At 36.5% G+C, this 19,925-nt stretch overlaps 1 protein-coding gene across 1 annotated transcript in view; it reads left to right on the top strand.

The window, feature by feature from the left end:
• The first annotated feature begins 8,490 nt into the window (after positions 1–8,490).
• The window catches only part of robo1 (roundabout guidance receptor 1), a 67,741-nt gene continuing 56,306 nt past the window's right edge, over positions 8,491–19,925 (top strand). The window contains exon 1 of the mRNA XM_088031338.1: positions 8,491–8,795. Coding sequence (XP_087887464.1) covers positions 8,726–8,795 — 70 coding nt within the window. The 5' untranslated portion in view covers positions 8,491–8,725. The remainder of the gene's footprint in view (positions 8,796–19,925) is intronic.

Below are 19,925 nucleotides of genomic sequence, written 5' to 3'. Positions count from 1 at the left end.
TTTGTGTAAGGCCGACCTTTGAAAGTGTAAACAAATTGTGTTGATCCTTTGAATACGGAATGAAGAAAAAACTTAAATTCGACGAGGAGTCAGGTTTAATGCATTATTAAAGTAAACATGACGGACGTTCTATTAGCTCCGGGTGTTTTCAAAGGGAAAAACGCAGCTTTCTATCGGTTTCCTTGCGAATTTGCGCCCTCGTTCGATTCGAGCTGCGTAAATAATTTTATTACAGTTTACGCTCGTCTCATTTCTGATTTCCTGCATCAGTAACGACACATTTGCAAGACTAAAGAGTTTGTAACAAACTTTCGAGTTAAGAGAATATTAAGGCGTCCCGAGGATTATTTAATTTCAACTTGACAAAATAATGTCGGGGTTTCTTCAATCCGACGAAAACGGAATTTGCATCGCGAGAAACTTTATTCATTAATCAATTGCTCATTTAATCAACAAATTACGAAAAAACCAACCGACGTCGTCTGCTCACAAATCTCTAGAGACTCTTCGGAAATAGAACCCTCGAACAAATGTCGCTCACAATTAAATTTCGACGCATTCGAGCGTTACATGTGAGTATCATGTAAGTTGGGAAGTACTGGTATTAAAGTAAATGCTGTTTTCCACAGAAAATGTAAATAAAGCAGCAGTTAAGCTGCGACGATGTCGTAAATTTTCGACGAACAATAACCTGCAGTTTTTGTGACAGGACGGTCGTTTACGAGCCGATGGAACAACACTGATCGGATGAAAATGACGGAATTGATATGTATTGATGTAAATTCAGAAAATGGTGACGGACGAGGGCATTGGCACAGCCGACAATTTCCAAAACTGGTCCCATCACAAATTAAATAAAAAACCTTCCAACGTTTTTTACAATTTAACTTTAATAACTTGAAGGAGCAAGATAAACAGAAAGATCAAGACCTTTTTCCACATGAAGCTTCCGTTCAGATAAAAAACAGATAACGGGAAATATCATTTTCACCCCAGAAAAACGTCGTTGTCTTTCCCAACCCTGTTAATTGGCGGAGTCATCCCCGCCTCCTATGAAATCGAAATACATCTCGCGGCCTAATCGCGCTTTAATCAATTATCTGTCAATGCCAGAAGTCCCACGAAATTGGTAGGGCTTTCCAGAGATCAAAGTAGACTAGACGCTTGTTGATCTACGATTCATCCAGAGTCGCCCAAGGACTATCTGCTCAAACAGAAAATTAAAAGACGAAACGGACGGACAAAGCAAAGAAAGCTTGTTATTTCAGTTTCCAATTACTTTGTTCGACTCATATTTGTGCTGGGATTATCTGTCTGGAAAAAAGAGATGGACGAGATAGAATTTTAACGTTGGAAAGCAATTTGTATACGAAACGGTCAATGATTGCTTAATGATATTAAGTCAATAGTAATAGCCTGTGGAGATAATATTTCACTGGAGACAGTATTTTATGGCTATCGATAATTAATACTCTAGTCCTTAATATTCGTCTAAAGCCGAGGTAAATAAGTTTGTTTTGTAGTTACTTGTGTTTACATGACACTTAATTATTTTCAAATAGCGTTTATGGCAAAAAACAGCTTCCGGGGATCTGAAATAGCGAAAATTACAACTTCAAACAAGTTATTCGAAATATACACATACATTGGGAAATGAGTCATTGTGTAAACATTCGAAATGGCCGAGTTTATTTATTTACAGAACGCTCGTTATTGGTGAAACTTCATGTTTTTTCAATTCACATATTCGAATGTGTATGATTCTAGTTTCACATATCGAACAGTTAACTGTTGGTGCAGTACTTTTAAAATTATATCGACGTGATGGTGGTTTCGTTGAGCTTTAATTATTTCATATGAAAGCTCCATGTTGATGTTTTAATTAAATTGTAATTAGTCTCGCCTCTGCTGGAAAAATTACAGGAATATTAACAAAACGGGCTTTTGCTTCGACGAGGGACTGGAGTTTTTTACACCAAAGTCGACTTTGGAATTAAATGAAGGGGTAACGTAATTTGGTTAATTAACTTCCTGAAACTGATTGTATACGAGAGTTTTCCAATTTCGTCATTTAATTTAGTTGAGACTAAAAATTGGGAAACAGATCAAATTTCACCGGATTAATTTTTTTCAATTTCTGTTTGTATGAATGAAACTATGAAACCCCGGGCAAATATTTTCTTCATCGGTGCCATCTCCTGCTATCTCTCCTCAAACCAGTTCTAAATCTCTTCATCTGCATCTATTGTCGGCGGCATAACCTCCGCCACTCCGATGACGTCTTAATTACCGCTTTTTTCCTCTTGGTCGTCGATTAGCTCCAGCATGGTCCATTGTGGTCGCCCATTTAATGGTAGACGACGTGATCGAGTTATGGAAGTTATTGAACTTGAAAGTGTGTGGTTAATAGTCATCTATCACGGTAGCTGAAGGTGTAATAATACGAGCACATGACCAGTGGCAACGTAACCTGTTCCGTGCATAATTATAAAGATCTCGGAATGTGCTCGGCCGATATCTGGAATCGCTCTCGGTCCACGGAAACAATGGAACAATGAGAGGGCATACAGTGGAGCAGAACCGCTGGACCGACTTGCACTAAGCCACGGGGCTTTGTTTGCATGGAAATAAACGCAGATAAGAGTGGAGGACGTGGAGGGCTTTGTTTTGTGACCAAGAGGATTATGACTAAAAGAGGGGTGGAAGGATGACTCCGTGGAGGTGTCAAGGATGGTGTTTTCTTTATCGACAGTGACACTTTGCACCTGGCGGGAAAAACCAAAAAGGATATTGAGGATTCTGATGAATATCGTTGATGTAGAGGCCAAGATAAACAGATTAGTGTAGGTCGCAGCCGTTTCTATTACGATAATAACTGCACCATCATTACCCACACGTTGTCAAGTTCATTTACTGAGAAATGCACAAGCAGTTTTGAATCTTGATGGACTTACCACCGCTCACAAGTTATTGGTCTGGTCTAGAAAAAGCTTTAATTAAAAAAAAAGGAAATTCTTAGTAGTTTCAATGTAAAATTCTCTAGAGCTTTGATAAAAAAATTGTTACTTGCACTAGAACCTAGAAAATTTCTAATTAACAATTAACATTTACTTCACGTGGCTTCCTTGGGTGTCGTTTTCTTTTAGTGGTACGTCTTATTTAGTCATTACCATTTAAATTGTTGAACACCTTAAAAACTCATCCCTGTTTCTTTTCCCAACTTGTTTCCTAGCACCTCATTCCACCACACAAGCCACTCTATAACATCAACCTGTATTGTCTGACCGGAACGAATCACATTTCCAATAAAATCTCATTTAAATAGTCGTTCCATAAACCGAGATGATCGTGCATTTTCTCTCATTGAGATAGGTGACAGTTCATTTCTCGCTCCTCAATCAACTATTTCGTTGCAGACTCAAACTCCTCCAAATTAATTAATTCCATGAGGGCCAGCATACCACACTCTAAATAAACAACGTTCTATTTATTTAATCCGACAGTGAAACTATATTTTAGTTTTTATCAAAAGTCGCTTTGCGGTTCCACTCAATGATTAAATTCCATAGCGGATAAAGACGAAACAATTTGCGAATTAATTTATTGGTAATTGAGTGGTGCGAAACGGGGCTTTATGCGGCGAACAATCTAATTTCCGATTTAATTTATTAGCGATTGAGCGGCTATACCACGGCTTTTATACTTCCCCGGGCTAATAATTTCATATTTTATTAACGAAAAGGATGTTGTTTGAATCATGCACGGCCGCGATCCGGCTCCAAGGACCCGAAACTTATAGGAAGTGCCAGTTGTAGTCACACAACCGCCTCCACGCCGTCAGTAATCACCATCATTATCCATTTTTCCTGGCGGGAAATTGGAAATTGCGTGCCCAATGGGTCTAGCGGTCGTAAATTATCATTTTTAGATAATTGTCTAGCCCCCAAGGGTCCTAAACTCGTACTTATCAATAACACCACGAGCTGTGTAAACAACCGGCGTTGTCTGTATGTAACGGTGCTGCCGCGATTTTTCCGCCCGATTCCTGACTGGAATCAATCGAGAACATTCTCACCGATTTAACGCCTCCTCGTCAAAATAAATGTCTTCGCGAGTTTTATGCAGTGATCGGGTCGAGGAGAAATTGGCCGCAGAGATGGGGCGAAAAAATTAGGGAAGGGAGGGTTTTAACTGTTGGCAACAGTGGAGGGTCGAAGCAATGAAAGTCATTCTTTATTTGTGCTTTATGTGTCAAGAGAAATAAATGGGAGACTCGAGGCACTGAAGACGCAAAATTTCAAGTGAAAAGATTCAAACTTGAAAAATAAATTTGTAAAAAAACACCATTCTTCTAGCGACAGTTTTGCTCTGTAATATTATTAACAATTTCTCTTCCAACGCTTCGCAAGCTGCACGAACCCATTGAAGACCGTACCATGAATAAACCATCAGTCCAGTTTCCTTATTCGTCGCAGTACAAATTTTTTACCCTTTTTGGTCTCTACCATCGTCAACTTTTTCGCACGTCGCGGTTTCATTCCTTTTGTAAAATCTCTTCGTTTCCTATTTCTCGTTATCTAAACCACTCCTGTCCTTTTCAAATTCCTGCAAAATTTCACTCGAAAACTGGTCGTTTTCTATGTCACAGCGGTACTTAAAATGTTTCATTAGTATTCATATTTTTCTTTAACTAATAAATCAACTTATAGATGTATCTTTTTGATAGCGCGCGACGAGTTGTAATTAGTTAAAACTTGCTAATTGCCGTTTTATTTTGATATTAATTTGAAGAATCAAGAGGAGTCAACGGTCGGCCCTGACCATTTTGCTGGTTCAGGAGGACAAAACCGAAAAAGTGTGTCTCTGGAATAGTTTGAAAATTCCATGCAAAAAATATTGTTTATGACCCGAGTAGTGGACACTTTATAGGAGTTGCTCGCTGATAACTAGTAGATATGGGTACCGTTCATTGATAAGTTGGTCGAATAACTTTATTTTCTGCAAACGGCTGAAATTATTATGTACTGATAACAAGGCGATATATTACTATGGAATTTTTGTTAGCTTTTACCTCGTTTTAAAAAAATGAAGAAGTGCATTAGCTCACTATAATCCGCAGCTGTCAGAATTCTGAATGAAGTGGGCAACAATGTTAATGCATTACTTTGTATCATTTTACCATCTGCATGATGGGTTAATTTCGACCTCCCATTAATTACTGCAATCTCAGCAATCACCATTTTCACAACGACAATAAATCCGTCTTCTCCCATCTGCTCCACCAAGAAATTAGAGTCGATTTGCGGTTTGGAAGGCGCCACAAAAGGTGTTGCTCGCATAAACATCAATTACGACCTTAATTAAAAGCTCCTTATGGGCTGCAATAGGATTTTAATTTATGGCTCCGTTTGTGGACGTAGATGATCGACGCGCGGTTCATAATCAGAAAAAAGTTTCTCAATACCACCGCCAATCTGTGAAAATATGAATGTCAATAAACTAGCTCGTTTATTGGATTTCACTACGTTGTAGACCGGTAATCAAGCTTATAATTACATACCGCCCAACCATAAACTCTTGCAGAGTATATAATTAAGCATTTTTAATGAGGGAGTTATTGGCAATTATAAACACCCAGCAAGGAACTGCAACTTACTGCTAGGTAGTAAACGCGATAATTTAATTAATGTGTAGCAGGGCGAAATTGGAAATGCAAACGGTCACCCAATGAGCTAATGGCATAAAGAATGTAATTTACCATGGTAAAGGTGTAAGTTATTTCCAGGAAGACTCGCGTTCGTGGAAGAAGGAAAAATAGAGTTCTCTTTTCAATGAGACGCTTATGCGATGTACACCTATAGGTATCAGACGATTTCCAAAGTTCCAAAAATTAAAATAAATCATCTTCGCATAGAACAAAGCAAATTTAGCAATGAAGGTTAAATTGGCATTCCGACTAAAAATTCCCACCTCGTTAGTGTCGACTCACCAAGGTTGGCACCACCACTTCTGTAAATATTTTAGGTGGACTTGAAGCGTATCCACATAAATTTCAAAGAAAATTTGGTTCTTATTCTTAATACGAGCTATCAAAATAAGTAATTAAGTTTTTTGTGATATGTTGGCAACAGCTGCACTGTCATGCCTAGTAAAATAGCGTATGTTATTGATATGTCAGCTGGTGACAAATCGTTTTCAGTGTCACCAACTGCAACAGCACTATCACACGCGCCTATTTTTTCTAGTTTTCTAACTAGAAATGTATGTACCTCATTATGGTAAGCGTGCCCCGATTGCACCATTATCGATTGAACAAAAAGCAAACGGCGGCTAGTCGTCTAAGCATTTCGTTATAGTTGGTTGGTAACTTATAACTTTCTTTAAAGTCTGTTTATAGACTTTGCTTACTTTTTCAATTTAATATTTTTCAATATTGATTCTGCTCCTCTGTATATAAAAACTTAAATGTGCTATTTAGGCGTCTTTTCCCTAAGTTGATACGATACGTTGATAACCTTTGCTAGTAAAATCCATTTTTAAAAAATAACATTTTATGACGTAGAATTTTCGAGATATTGAAAAGTTTATTTCAAGTTGCAACATAGCCATGGTTCTGTACTGCCATTTCTTGTTTCTTTAGCAAGGTCGCTTGATGTTTTAATTAATTCCCTGGCTACTGTATGTATGATCGCAATGTTGACATCATACCTACCAGTTTTTAACCACAAGTAACAAAATGAATTCTACAATATGTTGGTTCATTATAATTGCGTGTTTTGATGTGAGGAATCCAAGTACTTTATTTCACCAGCAGTTTTGCTTTGTATTTGGTCATGTCATAATTATTTTGACTAACTTTATTTCATGATAGCTTTATAAAAAGCTACAAAAGTAATAAGGATCAAAAGTAGACAGACAGGACCAATCGAATGAATATGTTTATATTTTTGTGATAATTTCGATTATACCGAATCTAGGTATAACTTGTTTATTAAAAAAAAAATGATTTATTTTAAATGAAACAGCTCATATACATATGTAAACAATATACAGGTGTATTACCGAATTTGACAGTTTAAAAAAAACAATTTTTGTTTTTTTTTGTTTTTTTTTAATGGAAACAAAATTTTAAAAAAGTTGCATTTATTAAAAATGTTGGCATGTTGGTATTTTTACGACCTGCAGTTAATTATATTGAAAGACCAAAACAAAATTTGCTGACAATACCAAAGGTTGTGTACAATAAATGTTTCTTATACTAATCATTTACTGTATAATTTTTTTTAGAAAAATTAATTGAGATGTAGGACATTATTTACAAAGTGACTCAGTTTAGATGCAAAACCGCAAAAAACGTGAATATGTTTACTCAATTCATCTTATCCGCTTACTTTTGTTCTTAAACTTTCAAATTTGTAGTTTTTACAGGCTTTTTCGAATCACTTTATCCGCTGTTATCGACACAGCTCTGTATATTTGGAATCACTAAACTACACGAATTAATGTTTGATGACAAGCTATAAAAATTGAATAAAACGAGCGAAAATTTCGATGTCACCTATTTTATTCAGACCGATAAAATTAATTCGGTGATGTGAAAATTAAATTGGTCTGTTTTCTACAATTTTACAACTTTCGTTCAAAGGTAGCTCCATTCACATGGGAGGAAATCGAAAGTTAAACATATCTATTTATCGACACTAACAACATAATAATTTCAAAAGTCGTACATAAAAACATATTCTATAAAATATGTATTAAACTAAACTGGTACTACCCTTAAATTTACTGTTTATTTGGTGACAATCAATGCAAACTAAACAGTTGGTACACTGACAGCACCTCCACTAAATCAATTAATTAGGTCAACTTTTATGTTAAGTTGAATGTCTAACGACTAAAGATTCTTTTATTAATTAGCTAATCAGTGAAACAGTTACAGTGTGATAACTCGAATTCAGACTTTTAGTGAACGCGACGTTACAAACAATCCAAATCTCAAAGTATCAGCTGCCGCTAACTCCAGGTCTGTTCGAATTCATTATTCGATCACAAAACCAAATAAATAAAAAACTGTTTCTTTTACACTCGCCGCTCCTCCACATGTTGTCTTTCAGCAAAAAACCGTCCCATCATCCTAGCTTTTACTGGCCTAGTCCCATCCATCGGTTCGGAAGCTGTCCCGCCCCCAACAATTAGCATGCACCTAATTAATGAAATAAACCCACAAAAAGTCCTGTCCCGCCCACAAACTATCGAAAAAACGTCCCGTGTCAATTTCTATTGTCCCATGCCTGGAGTACGGCTGCTTTGATTCGGTCCCCTCTTGAATCGTCTCCCAAAAATTAGCAAAGTTGCATATGTTTGGTTTTTCTCTGGAATAAATGAATTCGAGATATGCCCAATAAATATAAATAAATCAGAACGAGTTATTATTTTTCTTTCATCTAGATCGGCCCACAGCCACATGCGCGAGTGCTCCAGCCTGTGGAATTCCGAGTTTGGTTCAGTCGTGCGCTGACGGTTGGTAAGAATGGTTCGCGTCACGTTGCTACATTAACACGCGATGTAAATAGCGACTGTTGATAAGGGTGTGAGTTTCAAAGTTGCCGTGCTAAAGGCCCGCTCACATATCGGGGTGACCTGTGACAATCAGCTTGTGCAAGAGTGGATTCCTTTGTAAAACAATGTGTGCAAGTGTGTTGTGATACGATAAGTTGAGGAAATGATTGCACCTATGGATATACTGTACATTTTTTCCACGGTGGTTGTGTGCACCATCCCTTATGCCACAGGTGAGATGATTTCCAACATATTCTTTCGGGTCACTGGACGATGGCTTTTATGTTTTCTAATTTTTATGGACTGTTGCGCCAAGGAATAAAATTTTCTCATAAAATTCGGACGGGTTTATTGCAGCCGTATTTGTGTCTGTCCGAATGGCTATTCCATTTTATAAGGATTGTCATAAAGTCCAAGAAGGGAAGTATGGAAAAGAGGGGCTCTACATGGTGCGATTCGGCGCCAAATTTTAAATTAATTAGGGTCGCGTGGATTTAAACGGACGTTTAATTGACCGTGGTTATTAAAAATTTATTAAGGAAATTAATTTACGGGAAATGAAATCTGGGACACAGATATGAAGTTTGTAATTAAATAATGAGATTGGCTATTAATAAAACAATGTTTTCAAAATTTTATTTTATTTTAATTTACCTGCTTCTATTTAAAGAAATCGCCGCTTCCACCATTTCTAATTAAAAAATTGGACACTCGAAAATGTTTGAATTAAAAATTTACTAACTGGTGTAAATTTAAACAGTTCCATCACCAAATAATAGTGGTTTATTAAATTTATTTTCCAAAAATTTTATAATTTTGAAAGTACACATATGAAACACATTCGTACGCTTTTTTCGAAGCATATTTTTAATGGATTGAATGTGGTCTTCTGGCAAAAATTGTTCTAAGAATGACCTATTTAACATCTTTCTTGCTTTTTTAATTTTTTGGGGTTTTTAGTACTTGACCAAATTAATATGTACCTACTTCTATATTTGGAGTACATATTTATTTCATAGCAGCATCTTCAACTTTTTATTGTTCCAGTTTCTGAAAAAAAGAATTTTTGAACTTCTTCTATTGACCCGTTTTACAGTTTTACAAAATTTTTGATGGGTTACAAAAGTAGTAAAGTTAAAACAACGAAACGAAATTAGTGCACCAAAAATTTCTTCATCATTACATTACTCAGCATCTATTCATCATGATCATATTCCATGTAAAATAAACATATTTTCGATCTCCGATAAACGAACCGCACAACGCGCTTTGATTTAAAACACAACGAGATTACATTTTCAACAATAAACAATTCGCCAAACAAACAAAAGATTACAACGAGTAGCCATAAAACTCATTAGGTCAACCTCACAAAGGAATACAATTACTACAACTGGTCAACAAAATTTAATTTGCCAGTCGTGCCAGAAGATTTATTAAAACCAAACATTGACACAAATTTCTTCAAATTAAATTTAATAACATTTCATTTGTTATCTTTATTTACTGTGATAATAATAATGTTTTGTTAATGAGTGAGTTAAACAAGCTAAACATTTGACTCATTGTGCAGGAGAAAAATATGGAAACGATACCTACTTTTGCCGCTTGTACAAATTTTCCTTTATCTCCCCAATTCTCCAGCTCTAGATCTTTATCGTCCATTGCTCCATGCATAAATTACCCATTCCCAAAACAAAGCCCCATCGCTATTTTAATTACGAACCCGTTTGCACCTCGCATGGCGCGAACAGTCGTCTATCTCGTAATTTTTATAATTTAATTAGCTTTGACACTAACGATCCGACACTATCTCGTTTGGAGCCCAACATCGCATAAATAAATTCAGCATTTTCATTAGGAAAATCATCGGTTCATCAAGATGTAATATAACACCAGCAATTAGCGTTCTTTCGATTTGTACACGTGTACTTTATGTAATGACCGCTCGAAGCTTTGGAGAAAAAAGCATCCAATGAATAGAAAATACGGATGTGGAACATATGGTGGACGCACACACCGGGGAATTATTTATTGGGGATGAATTGAATCCATTGATTATTCAATGGGACAACTTTGGACGGGGGAAAAACATGCTTTGGTTTGATGGGACCGTGGTATAATTATTATTGGTGGGATTGTAAGCGAGTATTTTAAAATGGAAGTGAATAAGTTATGAGTTTTTCGAGGGCATTTTGGTAGCAGTTTCTATTCTTGATGCTTTGAATTACTAATGAGACTTCGATCCGATGCAGTTACAGGAATAGAGTGGTCATGAGATATTTATCAATTCTGGTGCATGCTAAACGGGCGATGTGGAACAAAACTGCCGATTTGGGGAGGCTGCGTATCTATTCGTTTAAATTTGGTTGTCCTGCGTAAAATAAATTTGAAATTGGAAACTGAAAAAAAAATTATAAACGCAAAGTAGGTTAAATGAAAATATAAACATGTACTATTATTGCAATCGATATTCTGTTGTAAACATCGCGTTTTTCTAGTGGTAAGCAATGTAAATATAAATGATCCAAGGAGATTGCTACTTCTGCCCTATAAATTTTGCTTTGTAGCAACTACTAATCATAACATCAACTTCTTTATTATCAGGAGTTGAGTTTATACTTATAAAAATTATCGTAATAAGAAAATTAGGTTAACGTACCTATCTACTTATTCATTAACTGGTATGAAGTACAGATATTTAATTGAAAAAGTATTTTTATGTTGTTTATCTTTTGCTGTGATAATTAAAATTTCAAGCTTAGAGTCAATTATTATTTTATTACTTTTTGAGCGGAACATTTTGTTACCAACATTTTAGTAAATATTTACGGAATTTGAAGAGGCAATACTATTTGGTTACGAGGTCTAATCTAAATTAGAAGTATAAAGGAATATATTATTATTTATTTATAACTTTGTTAACATATGTACATAGTTTAGAATAAATTATACGAAACTATTTATAATATAAATAAAATATGTAATATAATTTTAAAATATGATTCCAGTGGAAGGATTCGATTCTAAAACTTTAATTCAGTGAAGCAGTTTTACCGATCTAGAACAAAACTCAGACTAAAAGTTTCACTAAAAACTGTGCGATCAGTCGTCGAGTTGAGTACAAAACTGAAAATAGCATAATTCGCGTGTTAACAGGAAATTCATTTAATCAAACCTCACAAATCTGCTAATTACAAATATTATAGTCTATAAAATAAGAAAATTACAACTTTGGTGGGTTCGTGACGAATAGTTTGAGGCCAAAATTACTAGAATTTGGGCGTTACTAAATTTTTACATTTGAGTGGTCGAAGGGTCGTGAACGAACTTCACTTTATACGGTTGTATTCCCTGTCAAATTTACGGCTGTTTGTAGGGAATTGTTGGCAAAAATATTCCAGACTCGGTGGCGACTCTATCCAAAACACGTGTAAATCAGGCTTTTTATTACGTACTATATAATGTCATAACACCCGCATTTGCCGGCGTCAAATACAGCTTTATATTAGCTTTAAAATTATGCCCGGTAACTGCGAACAACGATTACAAGCTAACAAACTTGATAATAACGCAAGGATAGGTAGTTTTTTAATTAGAGAAAACAATTATTATTGCCGACACGTCGCCTCCAGTAATTAACGTTTACTATAACTACACAATTTAATGCTAATAGTGGCAATAAAAATAGAAAAAAGTCGAGAATCTCGCGTTATTCGAAGCGTTGTTAACATCAATAAACTCCGCCGAAGCGATTCTGAATTAATAAAAATTGCGTTATTGTTGTAAGTCGTGTAAATAATTGATATGGACATAAACACAAATATAAATGTCACAGAAACGGAACATAAATTCGCGCACAACGTCAATCTCAAGTGGATAATAACATAATTGAAAATAGGAACGAATTAAGCTCGTAAATCAATGCGGCCTCCAGATAACGTTAAGCCAAGTTCACGCTGTGTTTACATTGAATATTTGCGAACCACTTGATAGGGTATTATCAAATACAGTGGGAAATCAATACACGGCCGTTGATCCGCGTAGGCAAATCTTCGCTTTGTTTTTCCCTCCCGGAAACAGGAAATTATCCGAACAAATACTGGAAATCAACACTGGTCCAAGGCGAGTTGGATGTTGACGTTGGGGTGGGGTTTTTTGAAGATTTCGTTGCCAAACAGTCCGGTTTAATTGGGTATAAAACAGTGAGAGCGGGATTAATGTAGCGAAGTTAATTTGTTTTAAACAGTGCTATGTGGATTCGGGACGGTTTTAGGTATTTATGGGCGGTGGAGGTGGGTTTTTGATGGTTTGTTATAATGAAAGGAGGGAGAGCAAATTGTGAGGTTTGGATTTTTTGCATGAGTGATGAGAGCTTTTCCCGTTAATTTTTCAGCTTTACTTGGAATGATGAGAGAGTTTAAATCATGTTAATATTGGAGGAGTCGCTTAGTGTTGTACATTTTTTAGTAGTCTCGTTGCATCTGAATGGGCGTGCATAGCAAATTTAGTAGTTCAAATGCTTATTTCTAATTCATGCGTGATTTTAACTTATGTATATTAAGCAGTTTAAGCTGCAACACTTCCTGAATATAAAGTCAGCGTAATGGCTACCGACCACAGAAAACTGTGACAGAGGCAGACGAAGAATGAAAAGTGATACTACGAGAGAAATTGTTTCCTATTTTTTTTAAATTATTCAATTTTTTAAATTTAATTAGATAACTTCAATGGATGATTTTACCTTGGTTTTAGTATCTCGACAAATTCCAAAAATTAAAAAACGGCAATTTTTTTTGAAATGTATTGCCATGTTAGAACAAATGAATGATTTTTTTTTAATCTGAACGTATTGACCTCTATAATAGATAGATATAGCAAAATTTAATCGAAACTGGATTAAGAAAATCTTCTTCTCTGTCAAACGCCCTAAAAACGAATGAAATCAGTTGAATAATAAAAAAGTTTTGTACAGGAAAATTATTCAAAATTTTAATTTTTAAACCTTCCCCAAATCCGTAATTTTAAAAACAATTTGTCGACGCCAGAGTGTTTTTGATCAGGAGTTTAAGTCTCTCACCATTAAGTCAACTACAAGAAAATATGACCGACCAGGGGAGAGAAATTTTGAACGGCCCATACTCACAATGCTCTAACTAACCTGTGGAAAATGTACAACGGTTCATGTATTGTTTATTTCTAATTTTAAGTGATTCTCAACCACATCTACACTATACACACGTTGCACATAAAGTATTTCATTTCAGTTTTTATAATTCTCGAAAGTATTTATGCCAGGGAGAGAAAAATATGTGGAACAACAATCAATTCGAAAATATTAATTGATAAACAAATTTCTTAAATGATTTGAGACGGGCATATGATTGCTTACTTATCTAAAAAACGAATTATCAATTCCATAATACATACAATGGATAGATAGGTATGCCAGAGGAGAGAAATTTTGTGTATTCAAATTTCATTTTCAAAAATGTTATCAAAGTGATCTGTATAAATTATAGTATGTAGTAGCAGTACTTGTAAGGTGTAAAATGTACTTCTGACTGCACTTATTCTAATTTACATATTTTTAACATTTTTGCAAATTTTGGACCAAAAGTTGGCAAATTGATATTGAAAAAAATCAAAAATTGAAAAAGTGGGACCAACTAGAAACTAGCTATGAAATAAACTTCAAATTTAATGGCACCAGTTTTCGACTACGTTGCGTGAACAACAAAATTGTATCTTTTTCAAGTGTTGTCCCCAGGGTACCAACCCATTTTTTCTCCCTCTTGATTTACCTTTCGTTAACGAACCATAACTTCCAACCCATCACGCACTCTTCCTGATTTATTCCTCCCAACCACCACTTAATTTCCCATTTACACGAACAGTAACTTTTCCTGTCCCATGTCCATCTGGTACCCCACCGCCCAGGTCGTTCCACGGCGGATCAGGGTGGGCCGCGTTCACTACCGATTGTTTAAAAGACCGTCGCCTCGCCCGGTTTATTTTATCAGTTGTATAACGCCTATTCTTGTGCTTGATTTAATACAGATTAGAATTAGTAACATGAGACAAACGTGCGTATACAGTGTGAGTTATTAAAACAACCGTGACGGTCGCATATATCTAGTCGACTTTTATATGAGGGCCATTGTTCGTCTGGTTTATGGTGGCGGGATATTTATTTGCTCATTCCGGCCAACGCATTTAGTGCATTATGTGGATGTGAAATGCACCCCGCTCCATTGTCCTGATCTTCGATCTTATCTTCGATATCTTAGCGTGTATCTCATGTACACAAGGTACACCGATAAAGGATTATTTCGCGAGGATGTATTGACAAGGGCAGACGTAAATATTGCCATTGCGGCTATTGTGTATTTATTTGTTCACCGTGTTTTGCGAAGAGATTGGTTTGTTTGGGTTTTTATGACCATGGAAAAGTCGATAAATTTACACAGAATCACAGATTATTATCGCAGTGTGGTTACCTACTTTCTTTTACTTTACTTTTACAGAAATGTCAAAGTTTGAATTTATTTTAAACCTGAAGAACGACCTCCAAGGTTCCAGTGTAGCCTAGAATAGAAAAATGATAAGAAATCCTACTTTCTGCCATTGTTTCTATGCATTTCCTTGAAGTGTTATCACGTAGTCGCTATCACTTAATGTTTTCGAACAACATTTCCTGCTAATTCTTCTGCATGACTCTACAACCAGCAGGTGCAGACTAATTCCGAAAAATCCCCTAAAGCTTGCCACACACGTTACATTGAAAGTCGATGACATCGAATTTTCAAGAACACGCAGCCCATAATTAAATTTCAGTATCTTTGGGGGTCCGATTCATCTGAACGGTTTGATGATGCTGAACTAATTACACCATTCTTGTACACACATCCCCGAGGAAAGAAATCCATTCAATCAATCGTCACGAATGCCGCTATTGTGGGAGCGAAGAATCGAGGATGTAATCCGAAACGAAATGACGAAACATCTTTCGCTAATTATCCGGTGAAGGTCCGATCTTTGACTTTCGCTAATTAGTCGCTAGTTTCCTTGGTTCAAATTTATGAGCCATTGTTATCGCTTTCCGAACTTTGGAAATTCCTCCATAAATCCGCCCATCACCTCCCTTTTTTATCTCGTCTAATTAATTACAGAACCGCCTGTATAGTATGTAAATGGATACATGGGACAGATCTGAGATACGACCATATAGGATTACGAACGGATTTATATCAACGGTAGCCGGGCAGACTGTCCATTGTTTATTGTCGAGTGGGTGGAGAAGAGTAGCAATCGAATCCGGATTACCTTGGAATATCGAACAATTGACTGTAATGTCCGAGAAAAAATTGAAAGCGTGGCCGTTTTACCTACCTGATTTACATTGTATGCAGGGGCCGGCAAGCGTTTCGGAACGAATAAACAGCGGATTTTATGAGCCTAATTGGACTTAATACTGCGAGTAATTGAACCGTAAATTAAATCTAAGCGGAGTGGATTGTTTTCTAAACCAGTGGCGTGCGAGAATTGCGCCAATTATTTAGCCTATTAAGTTTGACTGATAGCATACGCTAATTTGCTGACCTGGCCAATCAGATTCTCATTGTAATGACAGAGCGTGCAATTGACGAATTACAACCGTTTTTTCACGGATTGATCAGTCGTAATTGACAATCTTCATTTTTGAAACATTGTTCGAGTATACAATGTAATTTTAGATAAAAGGGTAATTTCAAAACATGGTTGATTGGATCTTCTGAAGCGATGCACGTCAAATTAGAGTGCAAAAGTTAAACCCAAAATGTCAGTAATCATAAATACGTAGCAAGCTAAAATAAAAAGATGAAAATAATTACCAGAAATTATTACGACCTGTGAAACTCAAAACGAAATTAATTTAAATATGTATAGCATTTTACGAGTCGAAATTAACGTAATTTCGAAGGCTTGGGAAAATGAACCCAAAACCTGACAAATTACCGACTGAAAATCTGAAGTGTTTAATTGTCGTTAAATTCGGATACTGCAAGATCAAATTTCATAGTTCTTCTTTGAGTCTCTGATTTCAGACTTCCCCCACATTTGTTCGATGAATTGGTTTCATTCAAATTGGTGATATATTAGAGCTATGCTCCCCATGGACCGTATCCCAGTTGGCCGTGGTCACGTGTTCCCGATACCTGATCCACGGCTGACTAGACTTTTCCGGTGGCTGCGTTCGCACGTTCTAGGGCGTATCGCCTCCGTGTTAACAACTTTCTTCATAAGATGCAAGCCATTAAAAGGGACATCTGGAGGCAATCATTTCGAACAAATTCCCGCGATGAACGACCGTTGCCATAACCATTTTATATTTAGTAGCATCAGTAGATCGTTCACATTTCGTGTGAATTAACAATTCAAATGAAAACGAGGTGACGTACAGTTTCGGAACGAATTTAAATAACCATTGAAAATGAACTTTATTGTGTTGAACCGAAACACGTGTCAACTGTAATTATTAGATTACATAACGGTGTTAATTTCGTTTGTGGCGACTTTATCACTGTGACACGTAGTTTAGGAGTTCAAAACACGGGATTATCTACAAAACAAATGCTGCGTTTTGTTTGGGTTTTGCTTTGTAAAACAGACCAGGAAGCCTATTGTCCAAGTTGACAAAAGATTTTTTCTATTTTTGTATTGTAAAGCGATGGGAATCGACGACTAGCTTGTGTTGACAGTCTTCGCGAGCGGCACAGTGATTTCCAACTTTAGATCCTCCACGTCCATTTTCGACCGTAAAAATCCTTGATGTTCCAACAACGCCACAAGACATTCAATTTAAGTGCAGACTTTCACGTTGTACGACTGGTTCTTTGGGACCGGTCGAAAAATAATTAGGTACTTTTTTGCCGGGTTCTTACGACTTTTCCGTGCAAGGATCTGATCGCTGTAGTAATGTACACCACGAGATCGGATTACATTAAGAAATTAACTCCTGATATATGGGTGTATAATTTTATGCTCCGGCAATTTCGTTGATGGTGTATTAAGCTAATTAATTCTGGACACATTAAGGCCAATTACTGCGAACGATAGCGAACTGAACGCATTCGCAGGTATCGGAGCGAGTAAGTTCGTAATTCTAGGTTATTAATTGAGTTCGACGAAGGAGGAAACGGAAGAATTAGGAGAAATGATGGTTCCAAGAGGAACTGACCTATTTTCAGACGGATTTTGAAAGTGGTTAAATTAATGAAAAAGATAAAGTGGCGTCAAGAATTTGTGATCCATGAATAAGTTATTTTTATAATAAAGGATTTAATTATGCGTGGTGATAAGTAATAATAGATTGTTTACCCTTTTCGTCCAGAGTAGTAACACAACATAAGCCGATAACGCGGCTTAAATTCTAATTATTATGAATGAAAATTAAGCTCTCCGGCTGCCCTTAGCACCACTTCTTATTCAATTTAACAACTTTTAATTAACTTGCATAGTTATACTATTATCTCGCCAATTGTTTCTCCGGAATTTAGCCAGAAATTAAAGTTAAACGTTTATTTGCTTTAGTGCAATTTTTAGTGTCTACATCGTTACAATTTTTAGAGTTTTGCTTTTCGCAGTTAAGACGGAAATAGATTTGCGAGAAATCTCGCGTAAGTTTCAGTTGGACAGTACTGTTCCTAGTCTCAAGTCTATTCTAGGCTTTATTTACATACTGAACGTAATTTTTCCTGCAAAGAATTTATGGATTTAGAAACAAGCAAATCAGCAGAACTTGAAAGGGGTAGGTTAGATACCTGTAATGGATACATGTCAATTTTGATTAATAGATGGCTCCACAAGCAACTGATAAGTTTTTTAGTAATCACAAAATATAATGATTATAAGTTATAATAAAATATGTACTAATCTGCACTGAAAATAATAAAAACAAGTTTATTACTGATTACAAATGTGACAGTCCTTGTTTGACATTTCGCAGGATATGCAGGGGTTTAAAAAAGTCAGCATTATGTAACTCACTCTGTTGAACAACCAATCATAGAGCTCACAAAAAATCTTTGCAGGAAAAATGAGGTTTAGGTTCAAAAGCATCTGCAGCTACCAATCTCTTTGTTAACAAGTGTTTTGGCTTTTTAAAATAGAGAAAGTTTTAGTATTGTGCATTAGACTGCTTTAGAGTATAGCCAGCAGCAGTAGATGAAGCTAATAAACAATGTACATGCTTTACAATTCGAGGAACTCTGTTCTCATATGCCCATTGATTCGAATCAATCAATAATAAGCAAATTCTAATTCCGTGTTGCGTTGTAGACCTTGAATTGATATGATCTTAATCATGATCTAACACATGTGACTTGCACCCGTAGATCAAGATCACAAGATTAGTTTTAATGGTGTAGTGAAGACGAAAACAAATGTAAGAACTCGTTACCGGAACCACACATTTCCTCAAACCATTTCATTCCCATGGAGCCTCCATCACCAATTCTTGATGCGTAAGCTGAGTCTGCCTTCCTTATCTACCTTCTTCCGTTTGAGTGATGACCACAACAAAGCCGCTAAAGAAGAGATCTTGCTGTTTAGCATGTCATTAGCCTTTCTCTCTTTGAATCACGATCGTCGTTCCTTCATTTATCATTCGCGAAGGCATTGCTTGCATCGAAAATCCGCCAAGCGGTTCACGACATGTTTATAGGTCGAATCGACTTGTACGCGCTTAATTACAACTTCTGGGAAGCAAACCATGAATTACAAGAGCTGCTCGCATGGCACAGTAGTTATCTACTTGAGTCCGTCGCCGGCTCAGCGGTTTTCAAGAGACCGCCGCTTGTTGCAGACTAATAGCCCTAAGAGCTTTCCGTGGTTGGGTTCCGGGAGGTCAGCATCCGGGAAACTGGACAAGGGAATTAATGGGGAATTTTCTTGCGACTCAGGTGGTGGAGCAAAAGTGCCAGGGTGTATCTGTTTTTCCAGCAGGAATCAAATTTAAACTTGTGTTTAGTCGCAACTTCCTTTTCATCACCTAGACAAGTCTTATAATTAACATTTAAATGAAACAAGAAAATTTTCTGCTTTTACAGGAAATGCGGACTTCTGCCCACGTCTCACGTTGCACCAGCTTAATTGTCGTAAGTTTACGACCCAAACCAACAGACGGCTTGCAATTTCGTAACGACAAAACGTGTTAACAGTGCATTTTTGGTGGTGACTGCCCAGGAATTTCGTCTGGAGAGGGAATTGACTCCTTTTAGGCAAGAGTGTTATGACTGCTCTTGAAAGCCGTCGTCGGCACCAGGTGTCATCCGTCAAACTACCCGTTAACATCATAAATTCGGAATTGCCCCTAGCACTAT

Source organism: Gnatocerus cornutus, chromosome 2, assembly GCF_029298725.1.
Source record: "Gnatocerus cornutus isolate USDA-ARS CGAHR chromosome 2, icGnaCorn1.1, whole genome shotgun sequence".
In the NCBI taxonomy this organism is placed as follows: Eukaryota; Metazoa; Arthropoda; class Insecta; order Coleoptera; family Tenebrionidae; genus Gnatocerus; species Gnatocerus cornutus.
This window is presented reverse-complemented; position numbering and strand designations above follow the sequence as displayed.